This window comes from Myotis nattereri (genome assembly GCF_964212035.1).
Source record: "Myotis nattereri genome assembly, chromosome: 9".
NCBI lineage: Eukaryota > Metazoa > Chordata > Mammalia > Chiroptera > Vespertilionidae > Myotis > Myotis nattereri.
The window spans coordinates 1759511-1780338 of NC_138084.1; the positions used below are offsets into that span (position 1 = coordinate 1759511).

General features: G+C 69.6%; 1 protein-coding gene across 1 annotated transcript in view; it reads left to right on the top strand.

Moving 5' to 3' along the window:
* MUC5B (mucin 5B, oligomeric mucus/gel-forming) overlaps positions 1–19832 on the top strand; it is a gene marked incomplete at its 5' end in the record, with an annotated part of 32346 nt that extends 12514 nt beyond the window's left edge. The window contains 27 exons of the mRNA XM_081099277.1: positions 288–467; positions 1156–1395; positions 2233–2389; positions 2690–2818; positions 3005–3149; positions 3258–3301; positions 3392–3589; positions 3830–4957; positions 5270–5565; positions 6097–12415; positions 12558–12745; positions 12937–13108; positions 13608–13861; positions 13975–14161; positions 14380–14605; positions 14717–14895; positions 14964–15033; positions 15239–15339; positions 15659–15690; positions 15894–16074; positions 16433–16537; positions 16659–16696; positions 17517–17633; positions 18024–18110; positions 18208–18330; positions 18508–18553; positions 18688–19832. Coding sequence (XP_080955403.1) covers positions 288–467; positions 1156–1395; positions 2233–2389; positions 2690–2818; positions 3005–3149; positions 3258–3301; positions 3392–3589; positions 3830–4957; positions 5270–5565; positions 6097–12415; positions 12558–12745; positions 12937–13108; positions 13608–13861; positions 13975–14161; positions 14380–14605; positions 14717–14895; positions 14964–15033; positions 15239–15339; positions 15659–15690; positions 15894–16074; positions 16433–16537; positions 16659–16696; positions 17517–17633; positions 18024–18110; positions 18208–18330; positions 18508–18553; positions 18688–18794 — 11049 coding nt within the window. The 3' untranslated portion in view covers positions 18795–19832. The remainder of the gene's footprint in view (positions 1–287; positions 468–1155; positions 1396–2232; positions 2390–2689; positions 2819–3004; positions 3150–3257; positions 3302–3391; positions 3590–3829; positions 4958–5269; positions 5566–6096; positions 12416–12557; positions 12746–12936; positions 13109–13607; positions 13862–13974; positions 14162–14379; positions 14606–14716; positions 14896–14963; positions 15034–15238; positions 15340–15658; positions 15691–15893; positions 16075–16432; positions 16538–16658; positions 16697–17516; positions 17634–18023; positions 18111–18207; positions 18331–18507; positions 18554–18687) is intronic.
* Positions 19833–20828: the final 996 nt, after the last annotated feature.

The window sequence follows — 20828 nt, forward strand, 5'->3', positions numbered from 1 at the left end:
GGGAGGCGGGGGAGTGGTGGGTAAAGTGCTGAAAGACAAGCAGGGCCTCAGGGGGAGCCCCAGCCCCCCCCCACCCCCCGCCCCGTGCCCTCGCCCCGCCCCCCCCTGCTTGCCCTAGGCCCCAGCTTCCCACGCCCTGCCCAGCCTCTCACCAGGAGTTCACGGACATGTCAGGAGCCCAGCTCAGCCTCATGCCAGCCCCGTGCCGTGGGCCCCTGAGCACCCATGGGGCCTCTGCCAGGCCACGGGGTGAGCGCTGGCCACTCAGCTCCCTGTGCCCCTCGCAGAACTATGAGCTGATCCTCCACGAGGGCACCTACAAGGTGGTGCAGAGGGGCCCGGGCGCAGACCTGCCCTACAGGATCCGGTACATGGGCACCCACCTGGCCATCGAGACCCGCAGCGGCCTGGTCGTGTCCTGGGACCGGAGGACCAGCGTGTTCATCCGGCTGCACCAGGATCACAAGGTGAGCGCGGGCGGGCTGCGGGGCCCTCAGGCAGGGACAGAGCCCCCCTCCCAGCCTGGCCCTGGGGCCTGCCAGCAGCGGGGGGTCTGCTGAGGGCTGGGGTTCCGAAGGGGGGGGGTGAGGCCAGACAGACCAGTGGTGTGCCCGATCCCGGTGGACAGCGGCTCCGCTCCCCGTCTCTCCGCTCAGTGACTCCATGGCCACCAGCTGAGGTCCTACGGGGAAGCAGGTGCCTGCCCCCCACCCCTCTGTCCTCCTGTCCCCCTGCCCCCCTGCCCCTCTGTCCACTTGCCCCTCTGTCCACCTGCCCACCTGCCCCTCTGTCCACCTGCCCACCTGCCCCTCTGTCCCTCTGCCCTTCTGCCCCTCTGCCCCCTGTCCCTCTGTCCACCTGCCCCTCTGCCCCTCTGTCCCTCTGCCTACCTGCCCACCTGCCCCTCTGCCCACCTGCCCCTCTGCCCCTCTGCCCACCTGCCCCTCTGCCCCTCTGCCCACCTGCCCCTCTGCCCACCTGCCCACCTGCCCGCCTGGCCTCTTACCCACTGCAGGACCCACTGTGCACCCTGTCCTCCTGCTAGGTTGCTGGGTGCTGCCTGAGGGAACGGGGGCCCTGCACTCACCCCTCCCAGGCCAGGCTGCCCCTGCAGCCCCAGCGCCACACGCCCCTCGTCTGTCTCTGCGTCTGCAGGGGCGGGTCTGCGGGCTGTGCGGGAACTTCGACGACAACGCCATCAACGACTTCACCACACGCAGCCAGTCCGTGGTGGGCGACGCTCTGGAGTTCGGCAACAGCTGGAAACTCTCCCCCACCTGCCCCGACGCCCCGGCCCCCCGGGACCCCTGCACCGCCAACCCCTACCGCAAGTCCTGGGCGCAGCGGCAGTGCAGCCTCATCAACAGCGCCACCTTCCAGGCCTGCCGTGCTCAGGTGGGCTGAGGGCCGCGGCTCTGGTCTGGGGGCAGGGCCTGAGGGCTGGCGCGGGTGGGGCCACCCCCTTTGCTCCTGGTGGGAGTGGAATCGGGCTGGGCTGGGCCTTGGAGGACGGTCTTCTTTGCCCTGAAACGGAGCACTGCCTGGCCACGGGGTGGGCGCTGGCACCGAGGAGTGCCCAGTCCGGCACAGGGCGTCCTCACTGCGCCCCTTGACCACGAAGCCCCCTGCCCTGGAAGTGGAGCTGCCAGCCATACAGGCCCTGACCTGTCAGCCCCACGCCGGGCGCACGGCACAGAGGACGGGGCATCAGCCCCAGAGCTGCCCGAGGTCCCTCCTGGTGATAAGGACTCCAGTGCCCTCCCACCTCACAGTCTCCTGATCCGGGACCTGCCCGGTGATGAGGAGGGCGCCTGGCCGGAATGGTCTGCGCTGGGCAGGCTGCCTGTGCCGACCGCCCGCCCTGGCTCAGAAGCCCTCGGGGCCTGGCCTGCACCCCCGGCGGGTGGTGCTGTCCACCAGGCTGGGGTCCACCGGGCTCTGCTGCCCGGGAGGGGAGTGTGTTTGGGAGGCAGCAGGACAGGGTCCCCACGTGGTCAGGAGGGCTGGTCTGCATCCAGGTGAGAGGCCCGTCAGAGGCAAGAGATGCGGGTGGGTGAGGCCAGAGCAGGGGGCCAGGGGCACGAATGGAGGCTGCAGGTGGGCGGGAGCCTCCGGAGGCAGCAGGCACGGTCTCAGATGGCAGGTGAGGTGCTGTCCCCAAGGGTGGGACATCCTTTCATCCGCTCCCCTCGCTGAGTAGCCCCTCCGCCTGCTCCCCGCCCCCCCAATCAGGTCGACTCCACCAAGTACTACGAGGCCTGCGTGAGCGACGCGTGCGCCTGCGACTCCGGGGGCGACTGCGAGTGTTTCTGCACCGCCGTGGCCGCCTATGCCCAGGCCTGCCGGGACGCGGGCGTGTGCGTGGCCTGGCGCACCCCCGAAGTCTGCCGTGAGTCGGGCTCTGTCCGTGGTGCTGAAGGGCGGGCGGGCTGGAGGGAGGAGGCAGGCTGCACCACAGGCACTGCGTGCGTGCGCCCCGACGTGTCCATAAAAGCCAGGCAGACAGGTCGCCCCCAGACGGGATGACTCCATGCCACGTCCAGGGCTGAGAAGGGAAACCGCAATGAGTGCCAGGGCCGGGCCCCGGAGACCCTCCACTCCTGGGGCAAGCGGGGCCGGCCCCACGCTGCCCTGGCATCCAGGGCACAAGCGGCCGGCCTCGCCCTTAGCCTCGGTCCTCCCCGCGCAGCCCTGTTCTGCGACTACTACAACCCCCACGGGGAGTGCGAGTGGCACTACCAGCCCTGCGGGGCGCCCTGCCTGCGGACCTGCCGCAACCCCAGTGGACGCTGCCTGATGGACCTGCCAGGCCAGGAAGGTGAGGGGCAGGCTGTCGGGGGGGCTGTACCTCATGTCCACCCCAGGACATCGCACGGGTGTCAGGGGCTGGGTGGGTGCCAGGGGGGGTGTGGCACCGCACCCCCCCCCCCAGCCCCGGGTCAGGGCAGCATGGACCCCCTGGCCCGAGAGGTGAGCCGTCCCCGCCCCCCCGTGCCCGCCCCAGGCTGCTACCCGAAGTGTCCGCCCAGCAAGCCGTTCTTCAGTGAGGACCAGATGAGGTGTGTGGCCCAGTGTGGCTGCTACGATGACGACGAGAACTACTACGATGTTGGTACCAAGGTCCCCACGGCAGAGAACTGCCAGAGCTGGTGAGGGGGCGGGGCCTGGTGGGATGGGGGCAGAGCTGGGGGCGGGGCCGTGTGCCTCCCCCTTTCCCTCCCCCCTGGCAGGCTCTCAGCTCCTTTCTCTCCTCGCAGTAACTGCACCCCGGGCGGCGTCCAGTGCACATACAGCCTCGCGGGTAAGGAGGGGTCTGGTCGGTTAGGGGGCTGGGGGCTGGGGGCTGGGGCTCCCGCTGAGCGCTGAGCGCTGCACCTGCCGCGTCGTGCAGCCTGCACGTGCACGTACGAGGGCAGGACCTACGGCTATGAGGACGTCGTCTACAACACGACCGACGGGCTGGGCGCCTGCTTGGTGGCCATCTGCGGGAGCAACGGGACCATCACGCGGACGACCGTGGAATGTCGCGTCACGCCGTCCACCACGCCTTTCACCTTCACCTCGACGGCGGCTCCGCCCTCCACGACAGGTGAGCTGACCTGGGAAGGAAGCCGCTGTCCGGGCGAGGAGGGAAGACCCAGCAAGTGCTCGGTGCCGAGTCCTGGGTGCGAGGGATGGCCCAGGATCCCGCCTAGGGATGGCCCAGGATCCCGCCTAGGGATGGCCAAGGATCCTGCCGAGACCCGGGGGCCCCGGGACCGCATCTCCCTCCTCCTGGGCGTGGCTAACAAGGACGCGGAGGAGGTTGACGGCCGCCCCCTCCCCGCAGGTCCGGTCCCCACACTCTCCACCGTGTGCGTGCAAGAGCTGTGCCACTGGTCTGCCTGGTACGACAGCGGCCGCCCGGAGCCGGGCATGGGAGGTGGGGACTTCGAGACGTTTGCAAACCTGAGGCAGAGGGGTCACCAGGTCTGCCCGGAGCCAGCCGGAGTCGAGTGCCGCGCGCAGCTGCTTCCAGACACGCCCCTGGAGCAGCTGGGCCAGAAGGTGGAGTGCAGCCCCCGGCTCGGGCTCAGGTGCCTCAACAGCGAGCAGGACCCTCCGCTCTGCCACAACTACGAGCTGCGGGTGCTCTGCTGCGACTACGTGCCCTGCGGCACCAGCCAGAAGCCGACCCTCCTGCCCCGGCCCACCTCCCCCGTCCAGGCAACCACAGCCCTGACCTCACCGATGACACAGACCCGGGTGACAAGCAGCTCCGAGGTCCCCGGCACCACCTGCCAGCCCCGCTGCCAGTGGACGGAGTGGTTCGATGAGGATTACCCCAAGTCCGAGGAGGCTGGGGGCGACATCGAGTCATACGACAGGATCAGGAGCGCGGGGGGCGACGTGTGCGAGCGGCCGCAGGACATAGAGTGCCGGGCGGTGAACTTCCCGGACAGGAGGCCCGAGGAGCTGGGGCAGCTCGTGCACTGCGACCCCAGCTTCGGTCTGGTCTGCAGGAATGACGAGCAGATGGGCCTGTTCAAGATGTGCTACAACTACCGGATCCGCCTGCTGTGCTGCAGCCACAGCCACTGCAGGGAGCCCACCCCTGCCACCGCCAGTGCCGCCACAGCCACCTCCACCTCCATCGCCACTACCACCTCCACTGCCACCCCTGCCACCGCCAGCGCCACCATAGCCACAGCCACCACCACCTCCACTGCCACCCCTGCCACCGCCAGCACCACCATAGCCACAGCCACCACCACATCCACTGCCACCCCTGCCACCACCAGTACCACCACCATCATAGCCACTACCTCCTCCACTACCACCTCCACCACAGCTGCCACCTCCACCTCCACTGCCACCCCTGCCACCGCCAGCGCCACCGTCATAGCCACTACCTCCTCCACTACCACCTCCACCACAGCTGCCACCTCCACCTCCACTGCCACCCCTGCCACCGCCAGCGCCACTACAGCCACAGCCACTACCTCCTCCACTGCCACCACCACCACAGCCTCCACCACCACCTCCACCTCCACTGCCACCCCTGCCCCCACCACCACAGCCACCACCACCTCCACTGCCACTGCCACCACTGAAGCTACCACCACCACCACCTCCACTGCCACCCCTGCCCCCACCACCACAGCCACAGCCACCACCACCTCCACTGCCACTGCCACCACCACCACTGCCACAGCCACCACCACCTCCACTGCCACTGCCACCACCACCACAGCCACAGCCACCACCACCTCCACTGCCACCACTGAAGCCACCAGCAGCCAGGGCACGACTGGCTGCGAGCCCAAGTGCGAGTGGACAGAATGGTTTGACGTGGACTTCCCCACCTCGGGGGTCACGGGCGGAGACATGGAGACCTACGACAACATCAGGGCCGCTGGCGGCAAGATGTGCCGGGAGCCGCAGAAGATTGAGTGCCGGGCAGAGAGCTACCCGGAGGTGAGCCTGGACCAGATCGGGCAGGTGGTGAGCTGCAGCCTGCAGGCCGGGCTGGTCTGCAGGAACCGGGACCAGAGGGGGCCGTTCACCATGTGCTTCAACTACAATGTCCGTGTGCTCTGCTGCGACGGCGCCGGCCGCTGCCCCACCTCCACCGCGCCCCCGCCCGTGCCGTCCACCCGGGGCCTGACCACGACGGCCGGGCCTGCCTCGTCCAGTGCCCCACACACAGCCACCCTGGCCACCTCCCCCTTACAGACCACACCTGAGTCCTTGGCCACCAGCCCCTCCTTGGGGACCACCCTGCCCTCCAGCTCCTGGAAGCCCAGCTCCGTCTCGCCCACCCCAACGTCCCCGACCTCGGGGCCCTGCACGCCGCAGTGCACGTGGACAGACTGGTTCGACGTGGACTATCCCTCTCTGGGCCCCAATGGCGGCGACTTTGAGACCTACACCAACATCCGGGAGGCGGGCGGGCTCGTCTGCGAGCGGCCCCTGGACCTGGAGTGCCGGGCCTCGTCGCTGCCCGACGTGCCCCTGCGGCAGCTGGGCCAGGTGGTGCGGTGCCGGCTGGAGGAGGGCCTGGTGTGCCGCAACCGCGACCAGGACAGCTGGTTCAAGGTGTGCCTCAACTACCAGATCCGCGTGCTCTGCTGTGATGACTACCGCCACTGCCCCAGCACCCCGGCCACCACCACAGTGACTCCCCCGGGGCCCAGCCTGAGGCCGCTCTCCCCAACAGCCTCCAGTCCTTCCACCCCCCACACAGCCCGAACCACAGCGACGACCAGCTGCCAGCCGACATGCCGCTGGACTGACTGGCTGGACACGGACCAGCCCCTGCCTGGCCGCTATGGGGGCGACATTGAGACCTACTACCACATCAGGCAGGCAGGCGGGCAGCTCTGCGCGGAGCCAGACGCCATCCAGTGCGAGGCCGTGCTGTCGCCAGGGGTGCCCCTGGAGGCACTGGGCCAGGTGGTACAGTGCGCCCGTGAGTATGGCTTCATCTGCAGGAATAGTCGGCAGCGGGCGGGCGAGTCCTGCCTCAACTACCACGTCCGCGTGCGCTGCTGCGACGACTACAGCCACTGCCACACCACGCCCGGCACCACGGCGGTCCCCACCCCGTCTTCAGGGGGCACCCTCACCCCAGTGAGGCCCACCACCAGGACCACCACCCTTGTGGGGCCCTCCACGGCCTCCAGCGGCACCTCCCCCGCGAGTGAGCCCACCACCAGGCCCTGGGAGACCCTGTCCGGACGCACCAGCACTGTGACCAGCACCACCAGGGCCACCTCCAGCCCAGGGGCCAGCACCAGACCCTCCCCATCGCCCCCCATTCCCGTGACCACCAGCTCCCTGCCGGGCACCAGCCCGGGCCCTTCTACAGCCGTCCCCACGGCTACAGGCTCCACGATTAAGGCTCCAACCTCGTCCATCACCACCTCCAGCACCACGACCTCCGTGGCCACGCCCACTGCCTGTCAGCCTCGCTGTGCCTGGACCGACTGGCTGGACCAGAGCTACCCCATGCCCGGCGCCTCTGGAGGGGACTTTGAGACCTACGCCAACATGCAGGCAGCCGGCCGGCCCGTCTGCGCGCGGCCAGAGGGCCTGGAGTGCCGGGCCGAGAGGCTGCCCGACGTGCCCCTGGAGCAGCTGGGCCAGGTGGTGCAGTGCCGGCTGGAGGAGGGCCTGGTGTGCCGCAACCGCGACCAGGGCGGCCTCTTCAAGATGTGCTTCAACTACCAGATCCGCGTGCTCTGCTGTGACGACTACAGCCACTGCCCCAGCACGGCCACGCCCACCAGCACGGCCACGCCCACCAGCACAGGCCAGCAGACTTCCGGGCCCACCGAGGTCAGCACCACGGCCACCACCCTGTCACCCCCCTCGTCCCCCAGGATCACAGAGAGTGTCCCCGCCACCCAGACGGCTCGCACCTCCCTCAGGACCACCCAGTGGCGCTCTGTCCCAAGTCCCTCTGCCTCCACAGGGACCCTGACCACAACTGCCAAGCCAGCCTCGCCCACTGCTCCCCACGAGGCCACCTCCCCCATTCAGACCACCCCTGAGACCCCGTCCTCCAGTCCCATCTTTGGGACCTCCCTGCCCACCAGCTCCCTGAGGCCAACCCCGACCTCCACGACCTCCATGACCTCCACGACCCCTGGGGCCTGCACGCCACGGTGCACGTGGACAGACTGGCTCGACGAGGACTACCCGACCCCGGTTCCCGACGGCGGGGACTTTGAGACCCTCTCTGTCCTCCGCGCTGCCGGCCACAGCTTCTGCGAGCAGCCTCAGGACATCGAGTGCCGAGCAGAGAAGTTGCCGGACGCGAGCCTGGAGGACGTGGGCCAGGTGGTGCAGTGTGATGTGCGCTTCGGGCTGGTGTGCCGCAACCGCGACCAGGGCGGCCGCTTCAGGATGTGCCTCAACTACCACGTGCGTCTGCTCTGCTGTGACTACAGCCACTGCCCCTCCACGCCCGGCACCACGGCGGTCCCCTCCCCGTCTCCAGGAGGCACCCTCACCCCGGTGACGCCCACCACCAGAGCCACCACCCTTGTGAGGCCCTCCACGGCCTCCAGTGGCACCTCCCCGGTCAGAGAGCCCACCACCAGGCCCTGGGAGACCCTGTCCGGACGCACCAGCACTGTGACCAGCACCACCAGGGCCACCTCCAGCCCAGGGGCCAGCACCAGACCCTCCCCATCGCCCCCCATTCCCGTGACCACCAGCTCCCTGCCGGGCACCAGCCCGGGCCCTTCTACAGCCGTCCCCACGGCTACAGGCTCCACGATTAAGGCTCCGACCTCGTCCATCACCACCTCCAGCACCACGACCTCCGTGGCCACGCCCACTGCCTGTCAGCCTCGCTGTGCCTGGACCGACTGGCTGGACCAGAGCTACCCCATGCCCGGCGCCTCCGGAGGGGACTTTGAGACCTACGCCAACATGCAGGCAGCCGGCCGGCCCGTCTGCGCGCGGCCAGAGGGCCTGGAGTGCCGGGCCGAGAGGCTGCCCGACGTGCCCCTGGAGCAGCTGGGCCAGGTGGTGCAGTGCCGGCTGGAGGAGGGCCTGGTGTGCCGCAACCGCGACCAGGGCGGCCTCTTCAAGATGTGCTTCAACTACCAGATCCGCGTGCTCTGCTGTGATGACTACAGCCACTGCCCCAGCACGGCCATGCCCACCAGCACGGCCACGCCCACCAGCACGGCCACGACAATCAGCACAGCCACAACAATCAGCACGGCCACGCCCACCAGCACGGCCACGCCCACCAGCACGGGCCAGCGGACTGCCGGACCCACTGAGGTCAGCACCACGGCCACCACCCTGTCACCCCCCTCATCCCCCAGGATCACAGAGAGTGTCCCCGCCACCCAGACGGTTCGCACCTCCCTCAGGACCACCCAGTGGCGCTCTGTCCCAAGTCCCTCTGCCTCCACAGGGACCCTGACCACAACTGCCAAGCCAGCCTCACCCAGTGCCCCCCATGTGGCCACCTCCCCCATTCAGACCACTCCTGGGACCCCGTCCTCCAGTCCCACGCCTGGGACAACCCTGCACACCAGCTCCCTGAAGCCAACCATGACCTCCATGACCTCCATGGCCTCCATGACCTCTGTGACCTGCACGCCACGGTGCATGTGGACTGACTGGTTTGACGCTGACTATCCCACGCCCGGTAACGACGGCGGGGACTTTGAGACCCTCTCTGTCCTCCGCGCTGCCGGCCACAGCTTCTGCGAGCAGCCTCAGGACATCGAGTGCCGAGCAGAGAAGGTGCCGGACGCGAGCCTGGAGGACGTGGGCCAGGTGGTGCAGTGCGACGTGCGCTTCGGGCTGGTGTGCCGCAACCGCGACCAGGGCGGCCGCTTCAGGATGTGCCTCAACTACCACGTGCGTCTGCTCTGCTGTGACTACAGCCACTGCCCCTCCACGCCCGGCACCACGGCGGTCCCCTCCCCATCTTCAGGAGGCACCCTCACCCCGGTGACGCCCACCACCAGGGCCACCACCCTTGTGGGGCCCTCCACGGCCTCCAGCGGCACCTCCCCGGCCAGTGAGCCCACCACCAGGCCCTGGGAGACCCTGTCTGGACGCACCAGCACTGTGACCAGCACCACCAGGGCCACCTCCAGCCCAGGGGCCAGCACCAGACCCTCCCCATCGCCCCCCATTCCCGTGACCACCAGCTCCCTGCCGGGCACCAGCCCGGGCCCTTCTACAGCCGTCCCCACGGCTACAGGCTCCACGATTAAGGCTCCGACCTCGTCCATCACCACCTCCAGCACCACGACCTCCGTGGCCACGCCCACTGCCTGTCAGCCTCGCTGTGCCTGGACCGACTGGCTGGACCAGAGCTACCCCATGCCCGGCGCCTCCGGAGGGGACTTTGAGACCTACGCCAACATGCAGGCAGCCGGCCGGCCCGTCTGCGCGCGGCCAGAGGGCCTGGAGTGCCGGGCCGAGAGGCTGCCCGACGTGCCCCTGGAGCAGCTGGGCCAGGTGGTGCAGTGCCGGCTGGAGGAGGGCCTGGTGTGCCGCAACCGCGACCAGGGCGGCCTCTTCAAGATGTGCTTCAACTACCAGATCCGCGTGCTCTGCTGTGATGACTACAGCCACTGCCCCAGCACGGCCATGCCCACCAGCACGGCCACGCCCACCAGCACAGCCATGCCCACCAGCACGGCCATGCCCACCAGCACGGCCACGACAATCAGCACGGCCACAACAATCAGCATGGCCACTCCCACCAGCACGGCCACGCCCACCAGCACAGGCCAGCGGACTGCCAGGCCCACCGAGGTCAGCACCACAGCCACCACCCTGTCACCCCCCTCGTCCCCCAGGATCACAGAGAGTGTCCCCGCCACCCAGACGGCTCGCACCTCCCTCAGGACCACCCAGTGGCGCTCTGTCCCAAGTCCCTCTGCCTCCACAGGGACCCTGACCACAACTGCCAAGCCAGCCTCGCCCACTGCTCCCCACGAGGCCACCTCCCCCATTCAGACCACCCCTGAGACCCCGTCCTCCAGTCCCATCTTTGGGACCTCCCTGCCCACCAGCTCCCTGAGGCCAACCCCGACCTCCACGACCTCCATGACCTCCACGACCCCTGGGGCCTGCACGCCACGGTGCACGTGGACAGACTGGCTCGACGAGGACTACCCGACCCCGGTTCCCGACGGCGGGGACTTTGAGACCCTCTCTGTCCTCCGCGCTGCCGGCCACAGCTTCTGCGAGCAGCCTCAGGACATCGAGTGCCGAGCAGAGAAGTTGCCGGACGCGAGCCTGGAGGACGTGGGCCAGGTGGTGCAGTGTGATGTGCGCTTCGGGCTGGTGTGCCGCAACCGCGACCAGGGCGGCCGCTTCAGGATGTGCCTCAACTACCACGTGCGTCTGCTCTGCTGTGACTACAGCCACTGCCCCTCCACGCCCGGCACCACGGCGGTCCCCTCCCCGTCTCCAGGAGGCACCCTCACCCCGGTGACGCCCACCACCAGAGCCACCACCCTTGTGAGGCCCTCCACGGCCTCCAGTGGCACCTCCCCGGTCAGAGAGCCCACCACCAGGCCCTGGGAGACCCTGTCCGGACGCACCAGCACTGTGACCAGCACCACCAGGGCCACCTCCAGCCCAGGGGCCAGCACCAGACCCTCCCCATCGCCCCCCATTCCCGTGACCACCAGCTCCCTGCCGGGCACCAGCCCGGGCCCTTCTACAGCCGTCCCCACGGCTACAGGCTCCACGATTAAGGCTCCGACCTCGTCCATCACCACCTCCAGCACCACGACCTCCGTGGCCACGCCCACTGCCTGTCAGCCTCGCTGTGCCTGGACCGACTGGCTGGACCAGAGCTACCCCATGCCCGGCGCCTCCGGAGGGGACTTTGAGACCTACGCCAACATGCAGGCAGCCGGCCGGCCCGTCTGCGCGCGGCCAGAGGGCCTGGAGTGCCGGGCCGAGAGGCTGCCCGACGTGCCCCTGGAGCAGCTGGGCCAGGTGGTGCAGTGCCGGCTGGAGGAGGGCCTGGTGTGCCGCAACCGCGACCAGGGCGGCCTCTTCAAGATGTGCTTCAACTACCAGATCCGCGTGCTCTGCTGTGACGACTACAGCCACTGCCCCAGCACGGCCATGCCCACCAGCACGGCCACGCCCACCAGCACAGGCCAGCGGACTGCCAGGCCCACCGAGGTCAGCACCACAGCCACCACCCTGTCACCCCCCTCGTCCCCCAGGATCACAGAGAGTGTCCCCGCCACCCAGACGGCTCGCACCTCCCTCAGGACCACCCAGTGGCGCTCTGTCCCAAGTCCCTCTGCCTCCACAGGGACCCTGACCACAACTGCCAAGCCAGCCTCGCCCACTGCTCCCCACGAGGCCACCTCCCCCATTCAGACCACCCCTGAGACCCCGTCCTCCAGTCCCATCTTTGGGACCTCCCTGCCCACCAGCTCCCTGAGGCCGACCCCGACCTCCACGACCTCCAAGACCTCCACGACCCCTGGGGCCTGCACGCCACGGTGCACGTGGACAGACTGGCTCGACGAGGACTACCCGACCCCGGTTCCCGACGGCGGGGACTTTGAGACCCTCTCTGTCCTCCGCGCTGCCGGCCACAGCTTCTGCGAGCAGCCTCAGGACATCGAGTGCCGAGCAGAGAAGTTGCCGGACGCGAGCCTGGAGGCCGTGGGCCAGGTGGTGCAGTGTGATGTGCGCTTCGGGCTGGTGTGCCGCAACCGCGACCAGGGCGGCCGCTTCAGGATGTGCCTCAACTACCACGTGCGTCTGCTCTGCTGCGACAGCCACTGCCCGTCCTCAGCCCCGGAGACCACCATGTCCCCCTGGCTCCCCAGCACCCCTGTGCCCAGCGCCTCACCCAGCCCACCCGTCTCTACCACACCCTGCCGGTGCCGGGCGTTTGGACAGCTGTTCTCACCAGGTGTGTGGAGCACCGTCCCCTCCCGAGGACAGTCCACCCCGCACCCCATTCCGGGGTCTCTGCCCCGCCCAGTGGCAGGTGCTGTGGAGGCCACGCTGGCTGACGGGCGTGTCCGATCTTCCCGATTCCCCCCTCCCCCCAGGGGACGTCGTCTACAACAGGACCGACAAGGCCGGCTGCCACTTCTACGCCATCTGCAACCAGCACTGCGAGCTCGACCGCTTCCAGGGTGCCTGCCCCACCTCCTCACCCCAGGAGCTCCTGACCGCGACCTGGGTGCCCCTGACCTTTCCATCTCCTGGCTGTGACCTTGTGGACCCTCCCCGCCAGGTGCGTGCCCTTCCTCCCCGCCTTGCCTGCTGTCCTGTGCACGCGGTCAGGGGCTGCCGCTGGCTCCCGTGGGGCAGGCCCCAGCCCCGGGGTGACCCCTCCAGGGGGCGCCCTGTCGGGAGGGAGGCGGGGGCCTGGGGCTGGGCTCCCGGGGCCGTGGCAGGTGGCTGAGCCGTGTCTGCTGCCCACAGGTGAATGAGACCTGGACGCTGGAGGACTGCACGGTGGCGCGGTGCGAGGGCGACAACCGCATCGTCCTGCTGGAGCCGCAGCCCGTGCCCCAGGTCTCCTGTGTGAACGGACACCTGCCGGTCAAGGTGCAGAGCCCGCAGGAGCCCTGCCAGTTCCACTACGAGTGCGAATGTGAGGCCCGGGCCGGGCAGGGCGGGGCGGGGCAGTGCTGACCGGCACACACGGGGCCGCCGGGTGTGCTGGGGGCGGAAACGGGGCTCGAGGGCCCGCCTCCCGGGGTCCTGAGCACCCTTCGCGGGGCTGCCCCAGGAGGGACCACGGACAGGGGCTCCCCAGCAGCGGGAGGGATTGTCCCATCCCCAAGACCGCTCCTCCCTGAATCTCCAGGGAAGGCCCTTCCTGTCTCGTCCCCGTCCTGTCCGGGCCCTGGCCTCTCACCGTCGCTGCCCTGCCTTCAGGCGGCACCTCCCCTCCCCTCCCCTCCCTGGCCCCTGGGAGGGCACCCCTCCCGGGTGCCCCAGGAGGTCCCATCCGCAGCTGAGCAGCAGGTCCCTTCCTAGGGCCTCCAGGGCCCACTCGCCCGTTTCACCAGGGGCGCAGAGGCCGGGGTGAGGACACCCCGAGGCGGCCGTGCATGTGGCACTGGGTGAGGGACTGTGTGCGTCCGCAGGCTCCTGCAGCAGCTGGGGGGACTCCCACTACGTCACCTTCGACGGCACCCCCTACTCCTTCCGGGACAACTGCACGCACGTGCTCATGAGAGAGATCCGGCCCCGGCACGGGAACCTCACCATCCTCCTGGACAACCACCACTGCGGGGCCGCGGCCTCCGCCAGCTGCCCCCGCGCCCTCATCGTCCGCTACGAGTCCTCGGAGGTCGTCCTCACCACCGAGACCTCCGCCAGCGGGCAGGAGGAGGGCCTGGTGCGTGCGGGCGGGCACGGCGGGCAGGACCCCGCCCGAGGGGAGCCCCTGCACCTGGAGGGCTGAGGGGATGGGCCCGGACCCCCAGTGACGGTCCGCACTGCGCCCCCCAGATCCTGTTCGACCACGTGCGGGTGAGCCAGGGCTTCAGCAAGAACGGCGTGAGCGTGTCCATGACGGCGAGCACCACGATGCGCGTGGACATCCCGGCCGTCGGGGTCAGCGTCACCTTCGACGGGCAGGTCTTCCAGGTCCAGCTGTCCTACAGCCACTTCAGCCACAACACGGAGGGCCAGTGCGGTGAGCGGGACACGCGGGCCCTGCAGGGCGCCACCTGCCCTCCCCCCGCGTCCTGCCCGGGGCCCCCAGGTGGCACCTCCACCCCCCAGATTTGCCACCCCCCCACCCCCCACCGCCTGCCCCAGGCCAGAGCTGCCTCTCACTCAGCAACCAACCGAGTGGCCCCGGGAGGCGGGGGGCAAGGCCGCCCCGCGATGACCCTCTCGGCCCCGCCCCAGGCACCTGCACCAACAGCAAGACGGACGACTGCCGCCTGCCTGACGGCACCATCGCCCCCACCTGCCAGGACATGGCCAGCGCCTGGCTGGTCCCCGAGACCAACAAGGAAGGCTGCTGGGCACCCACAGGCCCGCCCGCGACCACCAGCCCCCCATCCCCGGCACCCACCACGCCCACCTCCACCCCATGCCCCCCAGCGCCCCTCTGCGAGCTGATGCTGAGCCAGTGAGTCCCTCCTGAGGGCATGGTCACCCTGGGGCAGTGACCCTGTCAGGGCGGGACCCAGCTCTGCTCCGACCTCTGACCTCTGGCTGCCCTGCCCCGCCCCTGCCGCAGCCTCTTCGCCGAGTGCCACAACCTCATCCCACCGGGCCTGTTCTTCAGCGCCTGCGTCCAGGACGCCTGCCAGGCCGGCCACCCCGGGGTGCCCTGCCAGAGCCTGGAGGCCTACGCGGCGCTCTGCCGCGCCCGGGGCGCCTGCAGCGACTGGCGAAACGCCACCGGCGGGCTGTGCGGTGAGTTGGGGGCGGCCGCGGGGGGGCCCTGGCCTCCTCGGCCCACCTGACACTATCTCTGCCCCCAGAGCTCCCCTGCCCACCCGAGAAGGTGTACAAGCCGTGCGGCCCAGTGCAGCCCGCGTCCTGCGACTTCAGGTGAGCGCCGGCCAGGCTGCCGAGGGTCTGGGCCCAGCCAGGAGGGCCAGGATCTCTGGGTGCCCTTCCCCCACCAGACCTCTCACCTTGGCCCCAGGGGACGTCCAGGGCAACCGACCAACCCCATCCAAGCCCGCGGCTCCCCCTCCCCGTGGATGCCCGTCCACAGGGGTGCAGGGCCCAGGACTGCCTCCTCCCCTCACAGGACCCAGAGCCCGGAGAGCACGGGGCTGGCGGAGGGCTGCTTCTGCCCCGACGGACAGACCCTCTTCAACTCCCACACGGACGTCTGTGTGCCCGAGTGCCGTAAGCACACCCCGGCCCCGGCCCCTGACCCCGTCCTGGTGAGGCGGTCAGGGGAGGCACAGACCAGACGTCCCTGTCCCAGGCCTGTGCTGGGCCCGTCCCGCCTCGATGTCAATGGCAGCCTCAGCCCAGCGCCAGCCCGTCTGCCGGCAGCCACGCGGCCTGGAGCCCTTGGTTCCCGGGGGCTTCCGTTCCCAGGGGGACGACGGAGGCTGGGGAGTGGCCAGGCCCGGGAGGACCTGTCCCTGTGGCCTGTGGCCTCTGCCACCGGCTGTGAACCCCAGGACCCCCCGTGACCCCCTTTCTCCTTCTCTTCCAGCCTGCGTGGGACCAGATGGGTTCCCCAAATTTGTGAGTGGTTCTGCCCCCAGCCGGCCCCACCTCGCTCACCTCAGCTTGGGCGGGCGGGCGCCCTGCCAGGGCTGGTGTGGGCGCCTGGGTGTGCATGCGTCCCTGTCGCAGGGCTGCTCGGAGATGGGGCTGGGGGCGAGGGCCGCCCTGGCCGCGCTGAGGCTGGGCTGAGTCCTCAGGGTCCCTGACCTGGTCTGTTGCAGCCTGGAGAGCGATGGGTCAGCAACTGCCAGGCCTGCGTGTGCGACGCGGGCTCCGTGTCGGTGCAGTGCGTGCCCGTGCAGTGTGATGCCCGGGAACTGCCCCGCGAGTGCGGCCGGACTGGCTTCGTGGCCGTGACCAGGCCCCTGGCGGACAACCCGTGCTGCCAGGAGACGCTGTGTGGTGAGCGCTGCCCTGCGGGACGGCGGGTGGGGGCCCGAGAGGGCGCAGGGCACAGACACCAGCCGGCAGGGCCTGCAGCGCGGAGGCCACTGAGGCCACGGCGTCCTGGCTGGACCCCTGCGCTGGGGCGGCCTCTGGGGGCTTCATTTTCCCCTAAAAATGAAGCTGGTGACCGCGGTCTGCCCAGGCCCTGGGGCAGGATCAGGGAGGGGGAACCCAGAAGGGCCACATTGAGTGGTCAGCCCCCTGGACAAGTACTTCCTTGGCTCCAACATGGGGAACCCCGTTACATTGGGAACTAGCTGGGTAGGGAGGGCGAGGTCCCCCCGACAGCACCCGCCTCTCCGCCTCTCCGCAGTCTGCAACACGACCAGCTGCCCCCAGAGCACCCCGGCATGTGGGCCAGGAGAGGAGCTGGCCCCCATCCAGGAGGAGGGCGGCTGCTGCACGACCTTCAGCTGCCGTGAGTGGGGGGCGGGGGGAGCGCTCTGGGTGTTGCTTGGGCCAGGAGTGTCCTCTCCCCGACTCCCCCCACCCCCCACTCCCTCTGCCAGGCAGGCCCTCAGCCTTCCCTTTGCTTCCAGGGCCCAAGCTGTGCACCTACAACGGCACTGTCTATGGGGTAAGGCTCTGTGGCCAGGGTGGGGGGGGGGGGGGGGGCGCGGGGCGGGGCGGGGCTCTGTACATCCACTGTGGGGCGCCCAGGCCCCTCTGGACACCGCGCTTCGTCTCCAATGCCCAGTCTGTCTGCCCTCCCGCTATGAGAACAGATGAAGGGAGCAGCTCGGGGCCACTTAGAGCTGGGGGGCGGGGGCTGGGGGGGAGGGGGGGCCTGGGAGAGGCACCTGTGCCCGGGCCAGGCAGAGTTTAGCTTCAGGGTCTCCCAGCAGCTTCCTCCCAGGAAGGGGAAGGTCCTCGGGCAGCACACACCTCCCAGCGCCTGCTGCCCGCCCGGGATGCCTGCCCACGCCGGGCCCTGCCCTGCCCAGGGTCCTGCTTCTCTCCTGGTCGGTGCCCGGAGGGGGGCACATCCATAATTCCATCTGAAGAAGAACCACCCCTCTGGGCCTCGTCTTTTCCGAGCCCACCTGGCCGCAGGCAGGGTCCTGTGATGGGGCCGGACAACCCCGGGTGGGGGGGGGGGTGCAGCCTGTGGAGCCCTGGACAGCCCAGTCACAGGATGGCGGGGAGCGAGGCCAGGACCAGGACATGTACTTGATGCTCAGCATTTATTTGAAAAGTTGGGGCTGGTGAGCAGGGCAGGGCTTCAGGGCACCGACCCCTCCCCCCTTCCGGCCATCAGAGCCTCGGCCCCAGGTCCAGACACGGGCAGGCAGCACCCCCGATACGGCTCCGGAGGCAGCAGGCTGGGGGGACCGCTGCCCGTGCAGGGTCTGCACAGGGGCCACCCAGTCACCCCCCCCCTCCTCCTACCCCTGCAGGTCGGTGCAACCTTCCCAGCGGCCACTCCCTGCCACACGTGCACCTGCCTGTCCGAGGACGCCCAGGGCCCCACCGTGCAGTGTGCGGAGGACATCTGCAACACCACCTGTCCCCTGGTGAGCCTGCCCCGGGCAGACAGAGCCCTGGCGCCCCCCTCCCCGCACCGCAACACCTTCCAGTCAGTGGTACCTGACCCCAGGGGGGTCCTCCAGCTCAGCCTTTGCCGCTTCCCCAAAGGGAGGGTGCAGAGCAGGAAAATGGTGGGCGACAGGGTGGGCGGCGCTGGGACAGGTTCCAGGCAGGCAGAAGAGGGGAGGGGCCGGAAGCAGGGGTGAGGCTGAGGCAAGACAGGGGGCACCCTGACCCTCAGAGCCAGGCCTGGTCAAGCTTTTACTCTCGGGCCATGGTTTCAGAGTGTGGGGGCAGCTGATGGGGCTGCCAGGCCCTTGGGGTGTGGAGGGGCAGGAGGCCTGGGGGTGCAGACGTGACCACCCTCTGGCCCCCAGGGTTTCGAGTATGTGACGGTGGCCGGGCAGTGCTGTGGGGAGTGCGTGCAGAAGGCCTGCCTCACGCCCGACGGTGGGCTGGTCCAGGTAAGCGGGATCTCAGCCCTCACCCAGCAGCCCCTCCCTCCAGGCCTTCTGGGCCGTGAGAAAATCCCGACCGGGCTCTCCCCTCTGTGTGTTTCAGCCCAATGAGACCTGGATCAACAGCCTGGTGGACAACTGCACCGAGTACCACTGCCAGGCCGAGCACGGGGTCCCCGTGCTGATCCTCAGGCCGACGCCCTGCCCAGACGTGTCCAGCTGCATGGTGTGTGCCCCCGGGGATCTGGCCAGCCTGGTGGCCTCGGGCCTTGCCCTGGCGGCCCCGCCCACACTGTGCCCTGGAAATCCTGCCCAGGCCACTTTCTGGAGGCCACGTCCTCCTACAGGCCCCGCCCCTACGTCCTGGCCTCGCCCCCAGCCCTCCCTCTGTCCCCCTTTGCAGGGCATCCTCAGGAAAACCGGCTGCTGCTACGTCTGCGAGGAAGTGGGTAAGTCGGGGCGCCTCTGCCCCTGCCCTCCAGCTCCCTCCAACCTCTGCCCATGGGCTCCTGCCCTGACCCCTGGGAGGGAGCGGCCGGTCTGGGTCCTCAGGGACCCCCACCTCTGCCTTTCCTCTGTGCAGACTCCTGCCAGGTCCGCCTCAACAGGACAGTGCTGGAGCACCAGGGCTGCCAGGCCCCCGTCAACCTCACCTTCTGCGAGGGCTCCTGCCCAGGAGTGTCCAAGTGAGTGGCCCCGCACCCCCAGCCGCCTCCGCCCACCGAGGGGAACTCCTACCTGCAAGCAGAGAACCCGCCCCAGCACACATCACCTCCCAGGGCCCCCTGTGGCCCTGGCCTGGGCTTGCCGCCCTGAGCTGGGTCAGGAGGGCCCAGGAGGAAAGGGGGCCCCGAGGAGCCCCTCTCCACATCCGTTGGCACAAGCCTGGGGCCTCCGACCCGCAGAGCCAGGCCTGGACACGCTGGGCAGAGACGGGCCCTGGGGGTGGGCAGACCCAGGGTCCTCCTCGGGCCAGGCTCGGGGCGGAGCTGCGGGTAGAGCCGAGCGGCGGGCTGCGGCCAGCTGTGAGCCTCGGCCAGAGAGGCGGGGAGCAGGGTCCAGGGCAGGTTCCTGGAGGGGCCTGTGGGGTCAGCAAGTTTGAGGAGCTGTTTCTGAGGGGAAAGGGTGCCTGGCAGGAAGGTAGGGGGTCAAAGTGACCCTGAATGCCCGCAGAGCTGTCCCCGGCGCGGCCAGCGAAGCCCGCGTCCTCAGACAGGCACAGGGCTGCTGGGCGAGGGCGCCGTCTCAGGGCCGTGTGCCCACAGGTACTCCCCGGAGGCCCAGGCCATGCAGCGCCGCTGCTCCTGCTGCCAGGAGATCAGGGCCCACGAGGAGGCGGTGACCCTGCAGTGCCCTGATGGGACGGCCGTCCGGCACACCTACACCCACATCGACGAGTGCAGGTGCGACCTGGCCTGCGCACCCTCGTCGACCGCTCCCGAGCCTGGCCAAGGCTTTGCTGTCTGACCACTGTCTGACCCCAGCCTGCCCCCCGCTCCCTCCCCCCACCTGCCCTGGCGAAGCCCACAGCCAGGACAGGGACAGAGCAGCAGAGGTCACCTCGAAGCGGGCACTAGGCAGGACGGCCCTCCGCCCACCTGCCGCCTGTCCTGCCATCGCGGCCGCTCTCATCTACAACGAGCACCCGCTCGGCCCAGACCCCCCCCTTCCTCCTGTCAGGGGGACAGCCTGGGACCCCACTGCCTGCCAAGCCCCATGGAGCACGGACTCCTGCGGCCCCTCCACAGCAGACCCCGCACGGGCAGCGGTCCCCCCAGCCCGCTGCCTCCGGAGCCGCATCGGGGGTGCTGCCTGCCCGTGTCTGGACCTGGGGCCAAGGCTCTGATGGCCGGAGGGGGGGTTGGGGTAGGTGCCCTGCAGCCCTGCTCTGCTCACCAGCCCCAACTTTTCAAATAAATGCTGAGCATCAAGTACACGTCCTGGTCCTGGCATCGCTCCCCGCCATCCTGTGGTGGGCTGTCGGGGCCCCACAAGCTGCACACCCCCCGGGGCTTGTGCTGGACCCTGGGAGGGACAGGGGCATGGAGGCCGGGTCAGTCTTGGGTGGCCTCTGGGGGCAGGAGCCAGGGGTGGGCCAAGGGCTCAGAAACACCCTCACATCATTCCCAACGCACGGGGTTAATGACGACAGGGGTCACAGAGGGGGACAGGTGGGACCAGCTGACAGGAGGCGGCACACCCAGGAAGCAGCTGCCACACAGGCAGGGGCTGCTGCCACCACTTCCCCTTCAGGCCCCAGTCACGTGTTTCTTCCCCCTGCTCTTGCCCAGAGCTGTGAGCGCACTGCACGTGTGTGTGGGGGGGGGGGGGGGGAACGGGGGGTGGGGGGGAGGCAACTGCCCATCTGTGCGCCCAGGATGCAGAGGGCGCCCTGGCTGTGGGCCTCTCGCAGGAAGGACACGAGATGATCTCCACGTGGGCAGGCCAGCCACCTGGGAGGCAAAGGGAAGGTGGCGGGAGGTTCTCCCTGGGCCCAGCCCCATCACACGACCTGCCAGCGAGGCAGGCGGTCACGGCCAGAGCCAGGAGTGCGCGCACACCGACCAGGCCAGCACCGAGAGGCCGTGCCTCCGGCAGCTCTCACCGAAGCAGAGCTGGGCGTGACGTCTGGGGTCACGTTGTGAACCAGCCACCTGCCGACCGTCCACATGGTCCTGGACTAGTTCACGGCAGCGAGTCTGTTAGGCGTTAAAAAGACTAAGG